The sequence below is a fragment of the Poromitra crassiceps genome (assembly GCF_964638095.1).
Source record: "Poromitra crassiceps genome assembly, chromosome: 14".
NCBI lineage: Eukaryota > Metazoa > Chordata > Actinopteri > Beryciformes > Melamphaidae > Poromitra > Poromitra crassiceps.
The window spans coordinates 13,948,870-13,967,991 of record NC_139633.1 but is presented as its reverse complement, the minus strand read 5'-3'; the positions used below and the strand labels follow the sequence as shown (position 1 = coordinate 13,967,991).

The 19,122-nt window shown below is 43.4% G+C and overlaps 1 protein-coding gene across 1 annotated transcript in view; it reads right to left on the bottom strand.

The window, feature by feature from the left end:
* Positions 1-7,413: 7,413 nt before the first annotated feature.
* smyd3 (SET and MYND domain containing 3) overlaps positions 7,414-19,122 on the bottom strand; it is a gene marked incomplete at its 5' end in the record, with an annotated part of 92,487 nt that continues 80,778 nt past the window's right edge. Inside the window, 4 exons of the mRNA XM_083651222.1 lie at positions 7,414-7,867; positions 8,134-8,242; positions 16,799-16,973; positions 17,308-17,395. Of these exons, the coding sequence (XP_083507348.1) occupies positions 7,748-7,867; positions 8,134-8,242; positions 16,799-16,973; positions 17,308-17,395 (492 nt within the window). The 3' untranslated portion in view covers positions 7,414-7,747. The remainder of the gene's footprint in view (positions 7,868-8,133; positions 8,243-16,798; positions 16,974-17,307; positions 17,396-19,122) is intronic.

Genomic DNA, 19,122 nt, shown 5'->3' with positions numbered 1-19,122 from the left:
AAATAGGCCTGGACTCTCACGATGCTTTTACGACAAACTCGACCCATGTCATGTGATGTTTTCACCCCTGTGACATCACATCCTGTTGTTTTCCTTTGTCCTCGCAGCTCGCCATGCAAGTCATGAATGAAGGAAGTTTATTTATTTAAGCTCAGGAGGGGCCGGGCAGACAGTCGCTTATTAGTATTCTTATTTATTTACACCTTATGATCTAAAAAGTTACTATGCATTTTTAAAAAAATATCAGAAAAAGAAAAATAACTGTACATACTATGCTGAGCCCATGCCATATATAAATATATATATATACACATATCGTATACACTCATCTTTATTTTCTATATTTTATTTTGATTTTATTTGCTCCCGTTGTTATTCTTGAGGATTTCGATGGATTTGGGCGTCCTAAAACATTCACATCCAGGGTCATTATTTTAACGTCGCAAAATTTGTGACGTTGAAATAATTGAATCTCCAACGTGACACTGAGAAGAAAGTTGTCCAGTTGAGTTTATGTAAGGTTACACAGAAAATATAAATTTTGACGTGTACATTATGCCTGATAGTGCACTTGTTTGAAGAAAAATGACTTTAGGATACAGTCATTTGTGTCGTATAAAGTGAAATGTGAGAATCTTCTACAGTATTATTAATGATATGCTTGAGAAGAGCAAGCAGAAGAAATAGACTATAATTGATTTAGCTGTGGATGTTTTGGGAATCCCAACTTCTGGGTGTGAGAATGACGTAAACCCTTTCCCCAAATTTAAAGATGCTATGTGTGCGGGTTCCTTCTCTGACAAATCACTGCCAAATCTATTGTGATAGCGCTTTATAATTCTAGCAATAATTTCTAAAGGCTCCTGAGGTTTGGTGATCCAAATAGCTCAAATAAGAAAGCAACCATGCTAAAATAGTATACGCTCATTGTAAGGCGCTTTGGATAAAAGCATCTTAAATGGCATTATCTTATGTCAGATTCTGCGTTGACTTTTCGGTGAAATTAAAGAGTCTCTTGCAGATTAGAAACCAGCAAAAAAATACGAAACCATTTCTTATGAAACAGGTCATATATATGTTTTGCAGGAGCCGACAAGAATTATAGTGCGTTATCTGAAAATCCTACACGTAGCATATTTAAGTTCCTGAACAGTATTGTGTGTTGAAGTTTGGAGCAAACCATGTTTCCCAAAAACATGTTAGCACTCAAATCTCCTCTTCCGTTACGCGCCCATTGGTTCCATTCAGTTGTAAACCAATGGGACAATGGCTGGATTTATACACAAAGCAAAAACACGACGTTTTTTTAACCCTTTGTGGAAACAGCAGTCTCCTCATATTTAAACAGTTGAGACAGCCATGAAAACACCAGAGCTGCACCACAGGCAAAAGCAGATTGCCTGTCAGTCAGAAGAGCACGTCTATCAGGAGGAAGAATGAGCGCGCAGTGTCATCAGAGCCAGTCAGAATCAGCGGGGGTCACCGGCACCGCACATGCTCAGTGTCATCAGAGCCAGTCGGAATCACCAGGGGTCACCGCACATGCTCAGTGCCTGACTGCAGTGACGGTGACACTGTCCCCTACTGTCCTCTGTTGTTCACCATTGCTCTTAATGTGTTTTTGGGGATGTGGGCTAAGAGACATTGTGTTGATGGAAAAGCAGGATGGGGGGATGTAAATAAAGGAATGTAATGGAGGAGATTTGCCATCTGACTCTTCATTGATTGATGTGAACAGCACACTCTCTCTCTACACTCAATACAGACTCCAACCCGTTCATCTCAAATCTGAATCCATCTCTTACCTTGCACTTCAGCTAGTGGTCACACAGAGCACAAGCTCACTCACTAAACATTCAAAAATAGAAATGTCAGCAACACCTGCAATTTGTCGAAAAAATTCAAATGAAACTGAAGACGTTACTAACACCAAATAAAAAATAATAATAATGGTAACAATTCATTTATGAGTAATAATATAGATTTCTTTATCTGATTTAGCGTATTAGCAAATTGAAAATGAGTATTAGCAAATTGAAAAAAGAATAGAAAAACAAGTCATAGTATTTTATTTATATTGGTGTCCATAATACAACATTATGGACCCCCCCCCCCCGCCTTCACTTGTGGTGCCTCGCCTGGAATGAGAAAAAAAAACTGAAAAGAAGAGTGGAGCTAGATTTTCAGACTGTATGCCGGTTCTGTACCAGAAATCACCCTTATATGATTTCCGTGTGTGTTAGAGAGTGAGTGAGAGTGTGTGTGTGTGAGAGAGAGTGAGTGTGTGTGTGTGTGTGTGTGTGTGTGCATGTGAGAGTGAGTGAGTGAGTGTGTGTGTGTGTGTGTGTGTGTGTGTGTGTGTGTGTGTGTGTGTGTGTGTGTGTGTGTGTGTGTGAACCAGCCTGTGGGCAGCTTTCTGTGTGACACATTGCCCCGGTGAGCTTTGATCACCCACTCACAGCAGGGAATGGGAATGAGGAGGGGGAGAAAGGTGAAGAGAGTGGAAGGAGGAGAAGAATGGAAAGCAGGAGGAGAAAGGGGTGAGAGTGGGAGGGAAGAGAAGCAAGGCGGGGGAGGTTAGGGAGGAAAGAGGGAGAGGACAGCCCCATTGCTAGAATAAAATGTCGACATGTTACCATGGATACGCTGACTCTCAACGTTTGCCAACCAAAAATGCATTTTGCATATTAAGAACATTTCAACCACAGGAGTGTTTCTCACCTCACAGCGGTTCATTTGAAAAAGCATTTTGCAACGTTAATTTGAATGTTAGACAAAGAAAAGAATTTGGCTAAACAACAAAAACATTAAATGTGACTTACTGTACGCTTGAAATGTCGACGCTGGGATTCGAACCGCGGCCTGCAGTGGCTGTTTACGGCCTCCGCCACCCCGCAACCTCGACACCCTTACTTTCCACTGTGCTATTTCAATGGCAGACTGGCATTGTTTACATGAGCGCTAGAGGTCTAGGCTATAACCTGACACGTATCTACAAATGTTGCTATGCAACATATTCTTGGTTCACAAACATCGAGATTCAACGTATCTGTGGCTTGCAGAATGGCGACAGGGCTGAGGAGGAACAGGAGAGGGAATGAAGGGGTTAATGGCCGACAGCAGAGGCAAGAGGCAGTGCCAAATCTCTTCTGCTCCTCTCCCACTCTCTCCTTTTTCAATTTGGTTTGGTTTTGTGTTTTTCCTCCTCTCTCTCACACACACACAGACACAGACAGACAGACAGACAGACACACACACACACACACACACACACACACACACACACACACACACACACACACACACACACACACACACACACACACACACACACACACACACACACACACACACACACACACAAACAAAGTGGTTTGCCCTTTGTGATTCACTAGTGTTTCTGGTAGTGCTTTAACATCCCCCAGCTGGTGACAAAACATGTTCAGCTAGTGAACCCCAGTTTGACAAATCTCAGACACAACGGTGCCCAGTGTCTATTAAGTCTACTTAAAGGGACACTCCACCGAAAAACAACGGTGATTTATTTTGCACACAGTAAACAGTTTTGCAGGCATTCATTTAGTTTGACAGTTATTGAGAGTTGATTTGAGTTCAGTTGTGGACCAGTGATGTGACATCAAATAAATCAGCATTGTTTTTCGGTGGAGTGTTCCTTTAACATTTCTCTGTAGAGCTGTTCTGTTTGCACTGAGCACTGGAGCAAAAGATCCACCGGGGACGCATGGATGATTCTGGTGTCTTCTGTAATCAAATCACTTGACGAGAAAAGTTGACCAATGGGCCAATCTACCAAAAACTCTGTGTACTGCTTTAAAGCCGACAGCATTCCTCCAGTTTAAATAGCCCCACTGTCAGACATGAGCAGAGTCCCTATAGTCTGATGTCAAAGGCCTTTGGGCTCCATGAGAGCAGGCAGACAGAGGAGAGAAGAGGGATGAGAGGATGCAGACAGAGGAAAGATAGGGATGGAGTGATGATAGGAGGCAGACAGAGAGAAGAGGGATGAGAGGAGGCAGACAGAGGAAAGATAGGGATGGAGTGATGAGAGGAGGCAGACAGAGAGAAGAGGGATGGAGGGATGAGAGGAGGCAGACAGAGAGAAGAGGGATGGAGGGATGAGAGGAGGCAGACAGAGGAAAGATAGGGATGGGGTGAAGTGGATATGATGGAGAGGGAGGGGAGCAGGGCGAAGATAGGTTATCTCTCCCTTTGTCTTTCTGTATCTGTGACTCTTGGATAAACCTATGGTAATATCTACCATCTCCTTATCACCCCGAGATCATAGAAAAATACCGGAGTTAATATCTACCACCGGCGGCTGTTATTCCAAAGGTCTTCTTCGCCCTGTTTGAAGGCGTTTTGACCTATGAGTAAAAAAAAAAGTACAATGTGAACGGAGAGAGATGTGACGAACAAGAGGGAGGGAGAGATAGATAATAACAGAAAGAGAGAGAGATGATAACAGAAAGAGAGAGAGAGAGAGATGATAACAGAAAGAGAGAGAGATGATAACAGAGAGAGGGAGAGAGTAATAGCGTCAGAGCAGGGGGACAAGTAAAGTGGCGCAGAGAGACAGGAACAGAGAGCTTGGAGAGTGTCTCTAAAATGAAAGTGAAAATTGAAAATGGTGGAGAGAAATGCGAGAGAATTGGCTCAGGCTCAGACACGGCGAGAGAGAGAGAGATACCGATGGATAGTGAATGGGAGAGAAAGACTGAGTGACAGAGTGAGAGAGAGAGAGAGAAAGCGTTATGGTCAAGCAATAGTAAATCTAATTTGATAGCTGTTATGTGGTGAGAGAGGGAGAGGGGGGAAAGCGACAGAGCCAATGGAGAGAGTAATGGAGGTTGAAAAAGCAGTATTGTACAATAGGACGTCTTTTTTCCACAAGCCATTCAGCCCACTAATGTCATCTCTGCACCATCCCATTCAATATGCTTACCCATTTGATTCAATCTCCTAAAGCTACAGTTAAATGAAGCCTTTTTTTTCAACAACTTGGGGCGATTTTTCATCCGAAAACTTGCAGCCGCTGCAGTAAAATAAAAACCCACTTGCATGTATGAATGAATATGATGTTTCCTTAAGGGATGCATACATACTGTAAAAATGGTCTGGGCAATTTTCAACTGTAAGACTTCCCTAATCTTTTCATTCAAACTTTTGTATTTATGCACGGGCGATTTTCGTGGCATCAGTCTGAAGCAGTTACCTTTTCTATTTCCTTGGAACATGACGTTCTCTAGGCGCAATAAACATTTAATCTAATCCACTCTCTTAACTCGTGGCAGAAGCATGTTAGAAAAGGCAGCTTGTGCTAGAGAGGTTGCCAGTTCAAATCCCTGGACCAGCTGGGAAAGTGTGGTAGGGGAAAGTGAATGAGCGGCTCTCTTTCTCCTCACGCAACTACTGTCAAATACGGCCATTGCACAAGACATTACGTTAACTCATGCTCGGTCAACTTTCCCTGGATAAACAATTTTGAAAAACAAAAACTGTTAAGCTGTGTTCACACCGAGATATTTATTTTTCTCTGTCGCTCGATTCAACCCTTTGGAATCGCTCTGTCACTGTGTTTAAATCGCTCGTCAACAGGCACAAGAATTGACGGACATCTGAGGGCTATAACATTACGCAATGTCATGATGTTTGTCCACTACGAGCCACCGTAGTTGTTTACAAGCTAAGCCTATCAGTGTGCTCCTAATTGCGAGCTCTATACCGGTAGTACAGACTTAATTTCATGTCAGCTGTCAATCCGCTGTCAATGCAGTTTGTTGCCACACAATAAACCAGTGGTTTGTTCCAAGCCAGTGTGATCCTTGACTCACTCTCACACGGCAGCCAATCAGCGTTGAACAGCGAGCGACTGATGCCAGCGAAATTTCGCTCGAGTTGGGATATTTCATCTCGGGCGAAGAGCGAATTTTCGCCCTATCGCTCTGTCTCTGTCGCTCGGACGCCCAGCAATTTTTCTCCCGGGCAAATATACGCTCAATCGCTCGTTTGCATTGACTTTGTATGTAAACTCGATGCCAGCGAAAAACTTGAATAGGTCGGTGTAAACGCAAAGCACATTTAGATTTCTGTGCAAATACTGAAAAAAGGGGCAGTCAGTTAAACCACTTCTTTTTTTAATCCTTTTAGGACTTGTACATGTACATGTACAGTAGTGAAAATCCAGCCTTTCTATTGTTTCATTTCTGTGTTCATTTTCAGGGTGTTTATTTAATATTTTTGTCAACAACTTTCCATTCATGGAAGCATTGTTTACAGCGGCCTGTAGTGCCGATGCAGAATGAATGCTTTGGGGTTTCTACCACGTCAGCCACTGCAGTAGAGGGAGCAGAAGTGTCAAAACAGCAAAACCTTTTATTTTATTTGCCTAGTATCACTCTAATCCCCCCATAACCAACAGACAGACACACGCACGCACGCACGCACACACACACACACACACACACACACACACACACACACACACACACACACACACACACACACACACACACACACACACACACACACACACACACACACAGTGTCTGTCCTCCCAGGGGAAATGCTGTCATCAGTTTACAAAGGGGATTAACATTGGGAAGTGTGTGTGAGAAAGACATAACCACATTCCATCTCACAATCTAGGCTTAGCTTGGGAAGTGTGTGAATGTCACTCACACTCACACTCTCACACACACACACACACACACACACACACACCAAGGATTAAAATTGGAAGTGTGTGTGATGGATATGCAAAGGGTAAGATAGACATTTTGATAACCCGACTTAACTAAAACAACACACACACACCCAGCTTGGTGGACATGAGATAACTCATCAGGATGGTATCTATGCATTACACAGAGGAGACAGGGGCCTATGAAAGCACACACACACACACACACACACACACACACACAGGGGACTTTCTCCATTGCGTTGTATCTCTAAACTGAACTTGGGTAGAGCTGAACAGGAAATTATACAAAGAAACCAAAACTACAACTACATGATAACACTGCGTCAAGCTGTCAAAAACATGCACTGAAAATATAATGTTGTCATTATATATTCTTGCCAATTGTTTTCTTGACATCCTTTAGGGGCTTTTTACTATAAAGCGAATTTTATTGTTGATGCACTGTATTTAATGAAGTTTATTTAATGTCATGTGTGCTGAGGTGACAATCGGTTAGGCTATTTAGGCTTTTTACAGCAGTGCGCAAAATGATAAAAACAGAAACAAAAAGAACTGTGCAAAATGTCAGTTTTTATTGGTCATCCTTCATGCTGAGTGAAACAGATTGGAAACAGCTGTCAACAAGGCTAAGGAAGACCTGAGAATTTAAAACATTTTAAAATTTGATGAATGGAAAAAATAAGGTTCAAGGTCAACTTTAGTATCCCGTAAGCAGAAATTCATGTGGCTTTCACTTTCACCAACCAAACCACTTGCAACATCCCTCTAAACAACATCTCCAACATATCAGACAGATTCAACAGATTCTGTTATTTATTTAAATCAACCCGATTAAGCCCAGTTGGACCAAAAATCCTTCAGCAGCCTCCGCGCTTCCACTGCTTGGTCCTTGTTGCGACTTGCCGGTTTTACATGAAAGCTAGTCCCAAGGAAGTTTGGAAGTGAATGAACTTTCGCAGCATTAAGAAGACACAAAATGGCGTACAGATGTTGTGGTTGCTCGTGGTGTTTAGCAGGCGTTTCCTAGTTGTTGCTTGATGATGATGGCTGGTTCATCTCAGTGCGACATTCCTCCATCTTCCTCAACAGATCACAGGTCAAAGTGTGATCGTTGCCATGGGTGAACTTGATGATGTCATAGGCCTGGGGGGGGCAGAAATAAACAAATTGTCGAAGACAGTGGCAGTTGTGGCTCCTGCTGTTGCTATGATAGACTTGGAAATGGAGTGCAGCACACGTCTATCCTTTATGGCAGGTATTCAAAACAGAAATGAGCTTCTAGTAAAGAAAAAGGGAAAAGAAAAAGTGAATTGTTAGCAGACTAGAACCCCACACACACACACACACACACACACACACACACACACACACACGTGTGGGGGGGTTCTCACACACACACACACACACACCTGTGTGAATGTATCCATAGAATCCTCCATGCGTCCCAGGTAATGTTGCAGCTTTCCAACTCTCATCAGCTGGACCCCATGGACCGGATGGGGATCAGGGTAGTACTGTCTAGAGAGAGAGAGAGAGAGAGAGAGAGAGAGAGAGAGAGAGAGAGAGAGAGAGAGAGAGAGTGAGGATGAATTGTTTAGCAAAAACACTGGAAGTAACTCCAGACTAACATTACGAATGCTGACCCCGGAAGAGGGTGTGACTTTCCAACTCACTAGGGGTGAAAGTGTCATCCAAACATAAAAGTGTGGCGTTTTCATCATATGAACAAAAGTGCTCACCTTCTCTCTCTCTCACACCACATTTACACCTGGGTTTTAAATGCGACCATTATACAGATGACTTATATGGATACAGGTCGCATTTAAAAACCAGGTGTAAATGGGGTATCAGTGACTTGCTAATGAGGAGACAATTAATTAACAGGCTTACTGTAGGTAAGTGTTTGGCAAAGCACTCTCTCTCACACTCGCAGACACACACACTCACACAACTAATTGAATTAGGAAGATTTGTGCCGACTTACAAAAAGCTTTACTTGGTTAAAGGCATTCACTTTACTCCCCTCGTGCAATAAGCCATTTTATGGAGATATGAGGTAAATCTCTCTTTCTCATCATTAAACAGAACTAACACACAGCCGGCTGTGGCAAGGCAAACACAAGCAGAAACACACACACACGCACGCACACACATTTTGAAAAGATAAACAGTAGATTAAACACAGCAGAGCAAATATGCTTTTCCATGTTAACAGAACCAAAACACTGTAATTTGGACACAACTATAATGTAGATGTAGATTGACGTATATTTCTATAAAGATCAGTATATCCAACTATAATCCCTACCAAAGCAGCAATAAAGACTTTCATGATACATTCATAAATTCTAGCAATCAGAAAGCTGGAGGAAACATCATGTCTGCCCTTATTCTCTGAACATAACATGTGTATATAATATACCAGATCTAGCTCAGAGTTAGCACGCTTAAGCCACATTATAAACATGAAAATGACAGTGATGAGGTTTCTTGGTAACGCACGAGGTTAAGTTGTCCAACATGTACCTGTGATGTGGGTTCACGTCTGGCTGTTGCCTCTAGTGGTCAGAGGCACACATGAAACTTGAGATTTCTCGAGCCACATTAGAAAAACCCTAATAGCACGACGCATCTTCAAAAATGTTAAATAGGAAACCAAGATGGACTTTGTCAGTGCAAAGATGAGATATTTACAAACTTTAACTTTTGAGATGAAATAGGATAGCAGTGTGATGGCTGCACAGCGCACACTCAATGTTTCCAATGGCTAAAAAAGAGCAGCTCGCCCACTAATCGCTTTGGATAAAAGAGGTCGGTGGTTCCATCCCCGGCTCCTCCAGTCGGTACGTCGAAGTGTCCTTGGGCAAGATAAACCCCAAACTGCTCCTGGTGGTTGCGCCAGCATCCTGCATGGTAGCTTGCCGCCATCGGTGTGTGCACAGGGGAATGCATTGTAGGCATTGTAAAGCACTTTGGATAAAAGTGTTCATAAATGTAGTCCATTTATCATTGATGTGTACGATATGTGTGCCTAAAGTGTGATGTGCCTGCCTGCATGTGAGTGTTTATACAGTATATCTGTGTGTGTGTGTGTGTGTGTGTGTGTGTGTGTGTGTGTGTGTTTTCAGTATTTGAGATCCCAGACTCTTCATTAGCTGGAACAAAGAATTTGTGTCTATCTCCTCTGGGAACAGTTTACCAGGAATACCACTTCCTACAAATACTACAAACAGGCGCACACACACACACACACACACACACACACACACACACACACACGCACACACACATTTCGCACATGCACAAATGAAAAGCACACACATGGACACACGGATAGACACAAATGCATATGTACTGTATTTGCATATGCATACAGTGTACATACTCGAAAGCAAAATGCCCACGCACGCACGCACACACACAAAAACACACACACACACACACACACACATATCTACTGAGAAGCATGTAATGTATACAGTGTACACTAGTCCTTATTTATAAGTGTACGTACAGCCATGAAACATCAGTGGTCGTCTTTCCCTGCAACCTCATCTTCCAATGAGAGAAAGAGACACAGAGCGAACATGATGTCATCACTTGCTGTTGTCACCGGTCGGTGGGATCGATGATGCGTATCTATGGTGATCGAGCCTGTGTTCCGGTCCTCTTGATCAATGACTTTGACATCAAGAAGCTCCCTCAACCCATATAGGACACACACACACACACACACACACACACACACACACACACACACACACACACACACACACACACACACACACACACACACACAGCTAAATTTGCCACAATGGTGTTCTAGATAAAGATGATAAACACACATAGGGGACTTCTAGCAGCTTTGTTGTTGCTAAACACTAGACTTCCCAAAACACTCATTCCTGTTATTGGACTTGTCTTTTCTCCTGGTGCCTCTGGTCTTCCCTCCTCCACCCTCTCCTTCCTTACGTCACATCTGATTATCTCTGTTCCCTCCTCTTTCTTCTGTTTGTCTATTTATGGCTTCTATTCTCTCCTCCCCTCTCCTGTTCCAATAACTGCTTCTTCGTCCTCTCCTCCTCTTGTCTTTCTCCCCTGTGCATCTTCTCTCCGTTCCCTCCTCTCATCATCACTGCTCGCCCTGCCTTGCCCTCTTGTCCTCCTCTCTTCTCTCTTGATCATGCATGCACACCATGTGAAGATGAGTGGGGGTTTTATAGAGGGGCAAAGTGAACGTCACTTCCTGCTTCAGCACTGTACCAGAGATTTTCCTCCGCCATTTATTTTCCCATAGACATTTCGTAAAATGCTTATGAATATAGTTTTACTTGGTCAAACCAAACGGTTCAGCTATATTTAGAATCGGGAGAGACCATAGAACATTTCACTCTGACCAAACCTTAAAAAACAACATCGAAAAAATATTTTCTTTAAACACGCATTTTTTTTTGTAACGTTTTGGTCCGAGTGAAATGTTATGCGGTCTCTCCTGTTTCTAAATATATCTGAACCGTTTGGTTTGAACCAGTAAAACTCTTTTTATAAGAATTTTACAAAATGTCTATGGGAAAATAAATGGCGGATGAAAATCTCTGGTACAGCGCTGAAGCAGGAAGTGATGTTCCACTTTGGCGCTCTATATAAGCACTAGCAAAGACATTGACATCTTTCATTCACTCGATTCATCTGCCCAGCTCATTCTCATTGACAAACATACACATAAATAGATCGATAAATAGATGGGTAAACACACACACACACACACACACACACATACACACACACAGACACAGTATGTGAAGGAATGCTCTTGTGGTTGCACCTTACTGGCTTAACGACCTAGATACCTTCCTCATTAGCATATGTTAATGAGCCTGGCCTCGTTAAGCTCAGGAGGCCATAACGAGACACCTTGGACACTGACACACGCACGCACACACACACACACACACATGCATGCACGCACGCACACACACGCACACGCACGCACACACACACACACACACACACACACACAGATAGATACAATCAATTTGAATCCATTTCACTGCACATGACCTTGTATAAATATAGTCCACATTTCCCTTCTCTCCAGAGAGGGCACTGCTGCGTCCACATGGAGCCGTCCACAGCCGGCTCTATTACACTCACTTAATTCAAGTCATTCGATTCAAGTCAATTCAAAATGTCAATATAGAAACTGCAACGCACCTGCCCTTGATAGAGCATTTATCTTAATTATTTCTTCACCGGCTGAATATAACAACCTTCGTAGGGCAAAAGTTTTCTGAAAGTTTCCTGAAATTGATTGAAATGGCAGTTAATTGAATTGTAGCAAGCACAGCCAGCCTAATTTGAAACTCAATTGCATCTTTGATAACAGAATTGTAACTCCCAGTGCTGAGAGTCTATTTGTTCATCGCTAAGTTCACAGATGACATGCTGCTGATTCAGAGGCAGCTCTGCCGATGAACGCAGTGCTCCCAGGTCCTGTGCTTAAATGATCATCATTAAGTAGAAAGTTCAAAGACGAACCCAACAACATTAGTCCTGCATGAATAATAAATAACGTTGCAACATTGATTTAATTACCAGCATGCAAACGCACACATCGTCAACACTAAACTCCAATTAGATTTCCTCTTTGCCTATGAGTAGACCAGTATGGCAATTAAAATAATTTCATTAACTTTCTGTCTTCTGGGGTTTGCTTTTTTCCCTGGGAGAGTAAATTGAAGAGAAATAGCCTCTTGTTGTAGCCTCTGCACAGGATGCAGTTAGTTAGGAAGCCACAGCTCTGGGCTCTGGATAGGAGGAGGAGAAATTAATACAGTGGGTGTAGGACACATTTCCAGGCAAATGCAGTGGAACTAATGAGGCTCTTGTTTGTAGGAAAATACCACTGCCTTCTCTCTGTGAGAGGATACCATGGATCTCACCCTGCCTTCTCTCTGTGAGAAGATACCATGGATGATCTCACCCTGCCTCCTCTCTGTGAGAGGATACCATGGATGATGTCACCATGCCTCCTCTCTGTGAGAGGATACCATGGATCTCACCCTGCCTTCTCTCTGTGAGAAGATACCATGGATGATCTCACCCTGCCTCCTCTCTGTGAGAGGATACCATGGATGATGTCACCCTGCCTCCTCTCTGTGAGAGGATACCATGGATGATCTCACCCTGCCTCCTCTCTGTGAGAGGATACCATGGATGATCTCACCCTGCCTCCTCTCTGTGAGAGGATACCATGGATGATCTTACCCTGCCTCCTCTCTGTGAGAGGATACCATGGATGATCTCACCATGCCTTCTCTCTGTGAGAAGATACCATGGATGATCTCACCCTGCCTCCTCTCTGTGAGAGGATACCATGAATTATCTCACCAGCTTCAATCAAAGAAACAAGGAGATCAAAAGCATGGGAAAAGATTAGGTGTGAGAATTCTCATTCGTTTTCTATCCAGTGCTTTTTAGTCATTTGAGAGTTCTACATTTACAAGAGTTTGACAAACGTAGCACTTAGCACTATGCATAGTTACTATCTAATTAGTTACTGTGAAGTGAATCTTGAAATCCTACTAAGGAAAACCACATTTAAAACCGTTTTTAAGTTATATTTTGACATTTAGCTGATACTTTTCTCAGATCCAACCACCTTGATTTTTACTTGAAAGGGTAGATTGAGTCAAAGAGTACATACAAAGCTGATGATCATTTTATTACTGTGGACATTTATTTAGCAAGTCAGCCTTGGTTGAAAAGGCATTGTGTATTGTACAGTGTTGTAGTGTACAGTCCTGTGGCAGTTGGTTCACAGTTCTTATCATGTCTGCACACACACACACACACACACACACACACGCACGCACGCACAAAGACACACACACACACACACACACACACACACACACACACACGCACGCACGCACGCACAAAGACACACACACACACACACACACACACGCACGCACGCACGCACAAAGACACACACACACACACACACACACACCTAACAATTTCAGACAGACTGCAGGGTGGAGAAGCTAAAGTGTGTGTGTCAGAGAGGAAAGTAGTGACAGCTGTTTCTCCTCACTGTTATTACTGCGTGTGTGTGTGCACACACACGCATGTGTGTCTCACTACTATGAATGCGTATCTGCACATCCTGTATGTGCACATGATTTAATGCATACATAATTCTGCATTCATTGTGCAGATTTGTATGTACAGTGTGTGTGTGTGTGTGTGTGTGTGTGTGTGTGTAAAGTAGTAAAATATGTCATGGACACAGTCAATAAGCTAGCCGTGTACAGCCTACACTACAGCAGGTGTATTTTATTCACACACACACACACACACACACACACACACACACACACACACACACACACACACACACACACACACACACACACACACAGAGGGAACCCTCTCTATACATCAGTGAGAGAGAGAATGAAGGAGGGAGGACCTGAGAGACAGAAAGAGAAGACCTAAAGGCAGAGAGATGGAGTGAGAGCTCCTGCAGCTGTCTGTCTTTCTTTCCTGTCACGTGAAGAGCCCAGAGCAGAGGAGAGCAGAGCAGAGCAGAGAATATGGAAGACCTTCCTCTCCCTCTTTTATCTCAGGTTCTCCCTCTTTCTCCTGACTGCTTTTCTCTATAGAATAATCCCCCCCCCCTCTCTTCTCTGTCTCTCTCTCTCTCTTTCATTCTCCTCCCTTCATCTCTGCTGGTCCTCCGTGCCAGGCTGTTGCTTTGTACGTTCCTCTCATCCTGTTTCTCAGCCCTGCCCCTCATCTTCTCATCTATTTCTCTCTGACATTCTGCTCGCTTTGTGCTGTCTCTCTCTTTCTCCTCTCTGCCACCCTCCTCCCATGATGCAATGCTCTCGTCTCGGCCGCCCCACACTCCTCTCTCTCTCTTTCAGTCTCACCCCTGACTTTCTCTTTCACTTCCATCCTCCCCTAACACCACCCTTTACATTTGAACCCTGCCTCACTTCTTCTTTGTCTCCTTTGTTTCCATAATACTCCTTTTTCTCTCTCCCTCTCTCTCTCTCCCCCCTCCACACCCTTCTCTCTCTCTCTCTCTCTACCCCCTCCACACCCTTCTCTCTCCCTCTCTCTCTCCCCCCTCCACACCCTTCTCTCTCTCTCTCTCTCTACCCCCTCCACACCCTTCTCTCTCCCTCTCTCTCTCTCCCCCCTCCACACCCTTCTCTCTCTCTCTCTCTCTACCCCCTCCACACCCTTCTCTCTCCCTCTCTCTCTCTCCCCCCTCCACACCCTTCTCTCTCTCTCTCTCTCTACCCCCTCCACACCCCTCTCTCCCTGTCTCTCCCCCCTCCACACCCCTCTCTCCCTGTCTCTCCCCCCTCCACACCCTTCTCTCTCCCTCTCTCTCTCTCCCCCCTCCACACCCTTCTCTCTCCCTCTCTCTCTCCCCCCTCCACACCCTTCTCTCTCCCTCTCTCTCTCTCCCCCCTCCACACCCTTCTCTCTCTCTCTCTCTCTACCCCCTCCACACCCTTCTCTCTCCCTCTCTCTCTCTCCCCCCTCCACACCCTTCTCTCTCTCTCTCTCTCTACCCCCTCCACACCCCTCTCTCCCTGTCTCTCCCCCCTCCACACCCCTCTCTCCCTGTCTCTCCCCCCTCCACACCCTTCTCTCTCCCTCTCTCTCTCTCCCCCCTCCACACCCTTCTCTCTCCCTCTCTCTCTCCCCCCTCCACACCCTTCTCTCTCCCTCTCTCTCCCCCCTCCACGCCCATCTCTGCCTCCCCATCTCTCTCTCTCTCTGGTTATGTATTGATAGCAGCATTGCTGTTTCTCTCCTGTGGATATGTTGTTCTGCACCTGCTGTGTGTGTATGTGACTAATTGATCTTGTGTGAAGGGCATCTCTCTAATGGCACAGCCTTAGCCACACACACACACACACACGCGCGCGGGCACACACACACACACACACACACAGAAACACAAAAATGCACACACACAAAAATACATGCACGCCATGCAAGAAAGGTACAAACAGATGCACAAAAAGTGTGTGTGTGTGTGTGTGTGTGTAATGTTGAGTTTGCAGGATGGAAAGAGAAAGGCAGTGCAGAAAAAAGGCGAGAATCGAAGAAAGATGAAAGGAACATTTGGAGCAGGCCAGATCCTTATATATAGAAGAGTCGCGACATCTCCATTCACTCCAATGGACCAGTTTTTTACTCTCAAGAGTTCCAGGAAGTAAGGTTCTGGATTAAGCAACACTGTCGAGTTGCAGCAAAATGGACAGTTTGTGATGTACTTTAAAAGTTTTTTGTTTTTCTTAGAATCAAATTGTACATTATCAGCTTTATTTTAGCATTCAAAAGTAGCGCGAGACCCCTTCCTGGCTGTTCATTGGCTAATGAGTCACGCATTTTGGCCCTCCACTGACGCCACTCTCTCTCAATTGGTCTGGAGCAGGCACATTGAGGGTGGGAGGCTCCGCCCCTCCAACAGCAAACTAAAATAATTGAACAATTTCCTGCCATTTGACATGTAGCTTCAAAGACTATTTACCGTAAATGCCACTAAATCAGTTCTCCCACCTTACATTAGAGTAAATATTCATCTGGAGATTTTCATGTCTACTAATTGCATGTGCTATTGTGGCCTGTCTGTTCTTCCACTTCTACTGTTCCCTTCTCATTTTCCTCCTTTATTCTGTCCCCTCTTGTCTCTATTTATACCTCTCCTCTCTTTTTATAGACTCGTATTTGTCTCCACTTTTCTTGCACATTCCCCTTTTGATTTTTCCTCTAGTTCCGTATGGAATCCCAGATCTGACATATCGATCAACAACTAAACCAATATTTGATTAAATGCACAAAGAAGTCGGTAAATGAAAGAATCAATAAAATAACCAGAGAGTTTGATTTGCATTTAGCACTCCACGCTTCCATCTCAAAGATACATGGCAAGCAGATATTTTATTAGCATGTTTAGTATTGCTAATTCACCACTGTTTTTTGTCACAGACACACACACACACACACACACACACACACACACACACACACACACACACTCACCTATATAGTGGAAGTGTCTTCTCCCCATATCGCAGAGCTTCCTCCCACTGCCCTAGGTGAATGCAGGCATCCAGCGCCATGTCTGTCATCCTCAACTTGTACAGATTCTCATCGGGGACAGCGCCATCAACAGGCGATAACAGCGGACTGCAGGCCTCCAGCACCGCTTGCCAATCTAGAATGTCGCTTAAGGATAAAGAGCAACATGTGCACTCGGACCAAAACGTAAAAAAATGCGGGTTTAAAGAAAATATATTTTTTCAATGTTGTTTTTTTAAGTTTTGGTCTGAGTGAAATGTTCTATGGTCTCTCCCGATTCTAAATATAGCTGAACCGTTTGGTTTGACCAAGTAAAACTATATTTATAAGCATTTTACAAAATGTCTATGGGAAAATAAATTGCGGAAGAAAATCTCTGGTACAGTGCTGAAGCAGAAAGTGACGTTCACTTTGTCTCTCTATGGAAGGATCCCTGGACGGCTGTAGTGCAGCTGGGAGTTCAAGGATACCAAACTCTGCTTGCAATTCCTCCAGTCTGGGCAGGGCCTCTTTCAGGGGGCGCCACGCTGCTTCTTCCCCCGACAGCAGGAGTCCATCCTGGGCAGAGAGGAGAGGAAGGGCTGGGTAAACAACCACAATGATTATCATGAAGAAGATGCACACACACACACACACAAACGCACGTGTGTGCACGCACACACATCCATAGCATATGCTTGCACAGGCACACATGAACACTTAGCAAAACAGCATTCTGAGAGGAAGGAGTGAAGATTAAACATAACTGAATATCGTGTGTTTATTAATATTCTAGTGTGAAACCCCGGTTCCTCATATGCATATCTCATTACAGCTCACTGACAGCTGACGGCTAGCATCAATATTGCAGCTCGAACCGTCTGCTGTGTCTGTGTGTGTGTGTGTAGGAGTTGGCTAAGAGGTGATTTAATAAAAATAAAAATATATATAGACTAGAGTGTCGTTCTGGGAAATAATTAGAGCCCAACCGATATATCGGTATATCGGTATCGGCAGATATGTTTGCAGAGATTTTTATTATTTTGTATTTTTCAAGTTATAGACAGCATGTTGTGTATATTTGATCTTTTTCCTTAACTCAAGTTATATTTTATATTTGTTCTATTTGTGTTTTTCTATTTCTAGTTATTTATAATTATTAAATTCAGAGTGAAGTTTACTGTTTTATAAAAAATAAAATAAAGTTGATTGATAAGCTGTAAAATATCCTGCCTACATTACATATCATACAGTCATATCTTTGTCAAGTGTTTGATATTTGAGGGATCATTGCAACAAAATGGTGTAATATAATGTGTATATATAATATAAGAATATTGGCCGGTATATTGATATCGGAATTTCTTTACGCCCTAATATCGGCATTGGCCTCAAAAATGCAGTATCGGTCGGGCTCTAGAAATAATATGCTAAAATAAGCTTTGATGGTGTATGTGTATCTATAAGTATGTGTGTGTGTGTGTGTGTGTGTGTGTGTGTGTGTGTGTGTGTCCAAGTGCACACATCAACAACCACAAGTGAAAGGAGTGATGTTTCCATGTCACAGACAGTATCGACACAGAGTTCCTTAGAATTGGAGTGAGTTTATCCGAGATTCCTACAGAGTTATGATGGATCGAGCAAAAATAAATCAAATCAAAATAAAGATTCCGTGTGCGTGTAAATGCAACTGAATGTGGTTCCAGAAATCTGAAACATCCATTCTTCATACTCCCTCGTTCTCCTGTCGTTCTCTGTCTCATAGCTTTTCTCTTTGTCATATACTGCACCAAGAATGACAATGAAAAAGACCATTATGTTACTTTTTTTTATATAGATTTTATTTTCCATTTTAACAATATACAGTATATGAACAAAAATGAACACGCTTAGACACAGTAACAGAAAAAACATACATATATCAACAGTTATCATAACTTTTAATTAATCTGTGTGTTTATGCGTATTTGTGTGTGTGGGTATCAGAGAAGAAAATATTAGATGCTACGCACTTACCTTTTCAAAGTTGTATGTTCATTTCAACATGCACGCACGCACGCACGCACACACACACACACACACACACACACACACACACACACACACACACACACACACACACACACACACACACCTACCTCCAGGTTTGATGTGAACAGTCATGTGTCACCATGGCAACTTGGAGTTACAACCCAGCAATCTGCTATCATCAGCCAGAAGATTAAAGACGGTGTGTGTGTGTGTGTGTGTGTGTGTGTGTGTGTGTGTTTGTGTGCACGTGCTTGTGTGTGTGTGTGTGTGTGTGT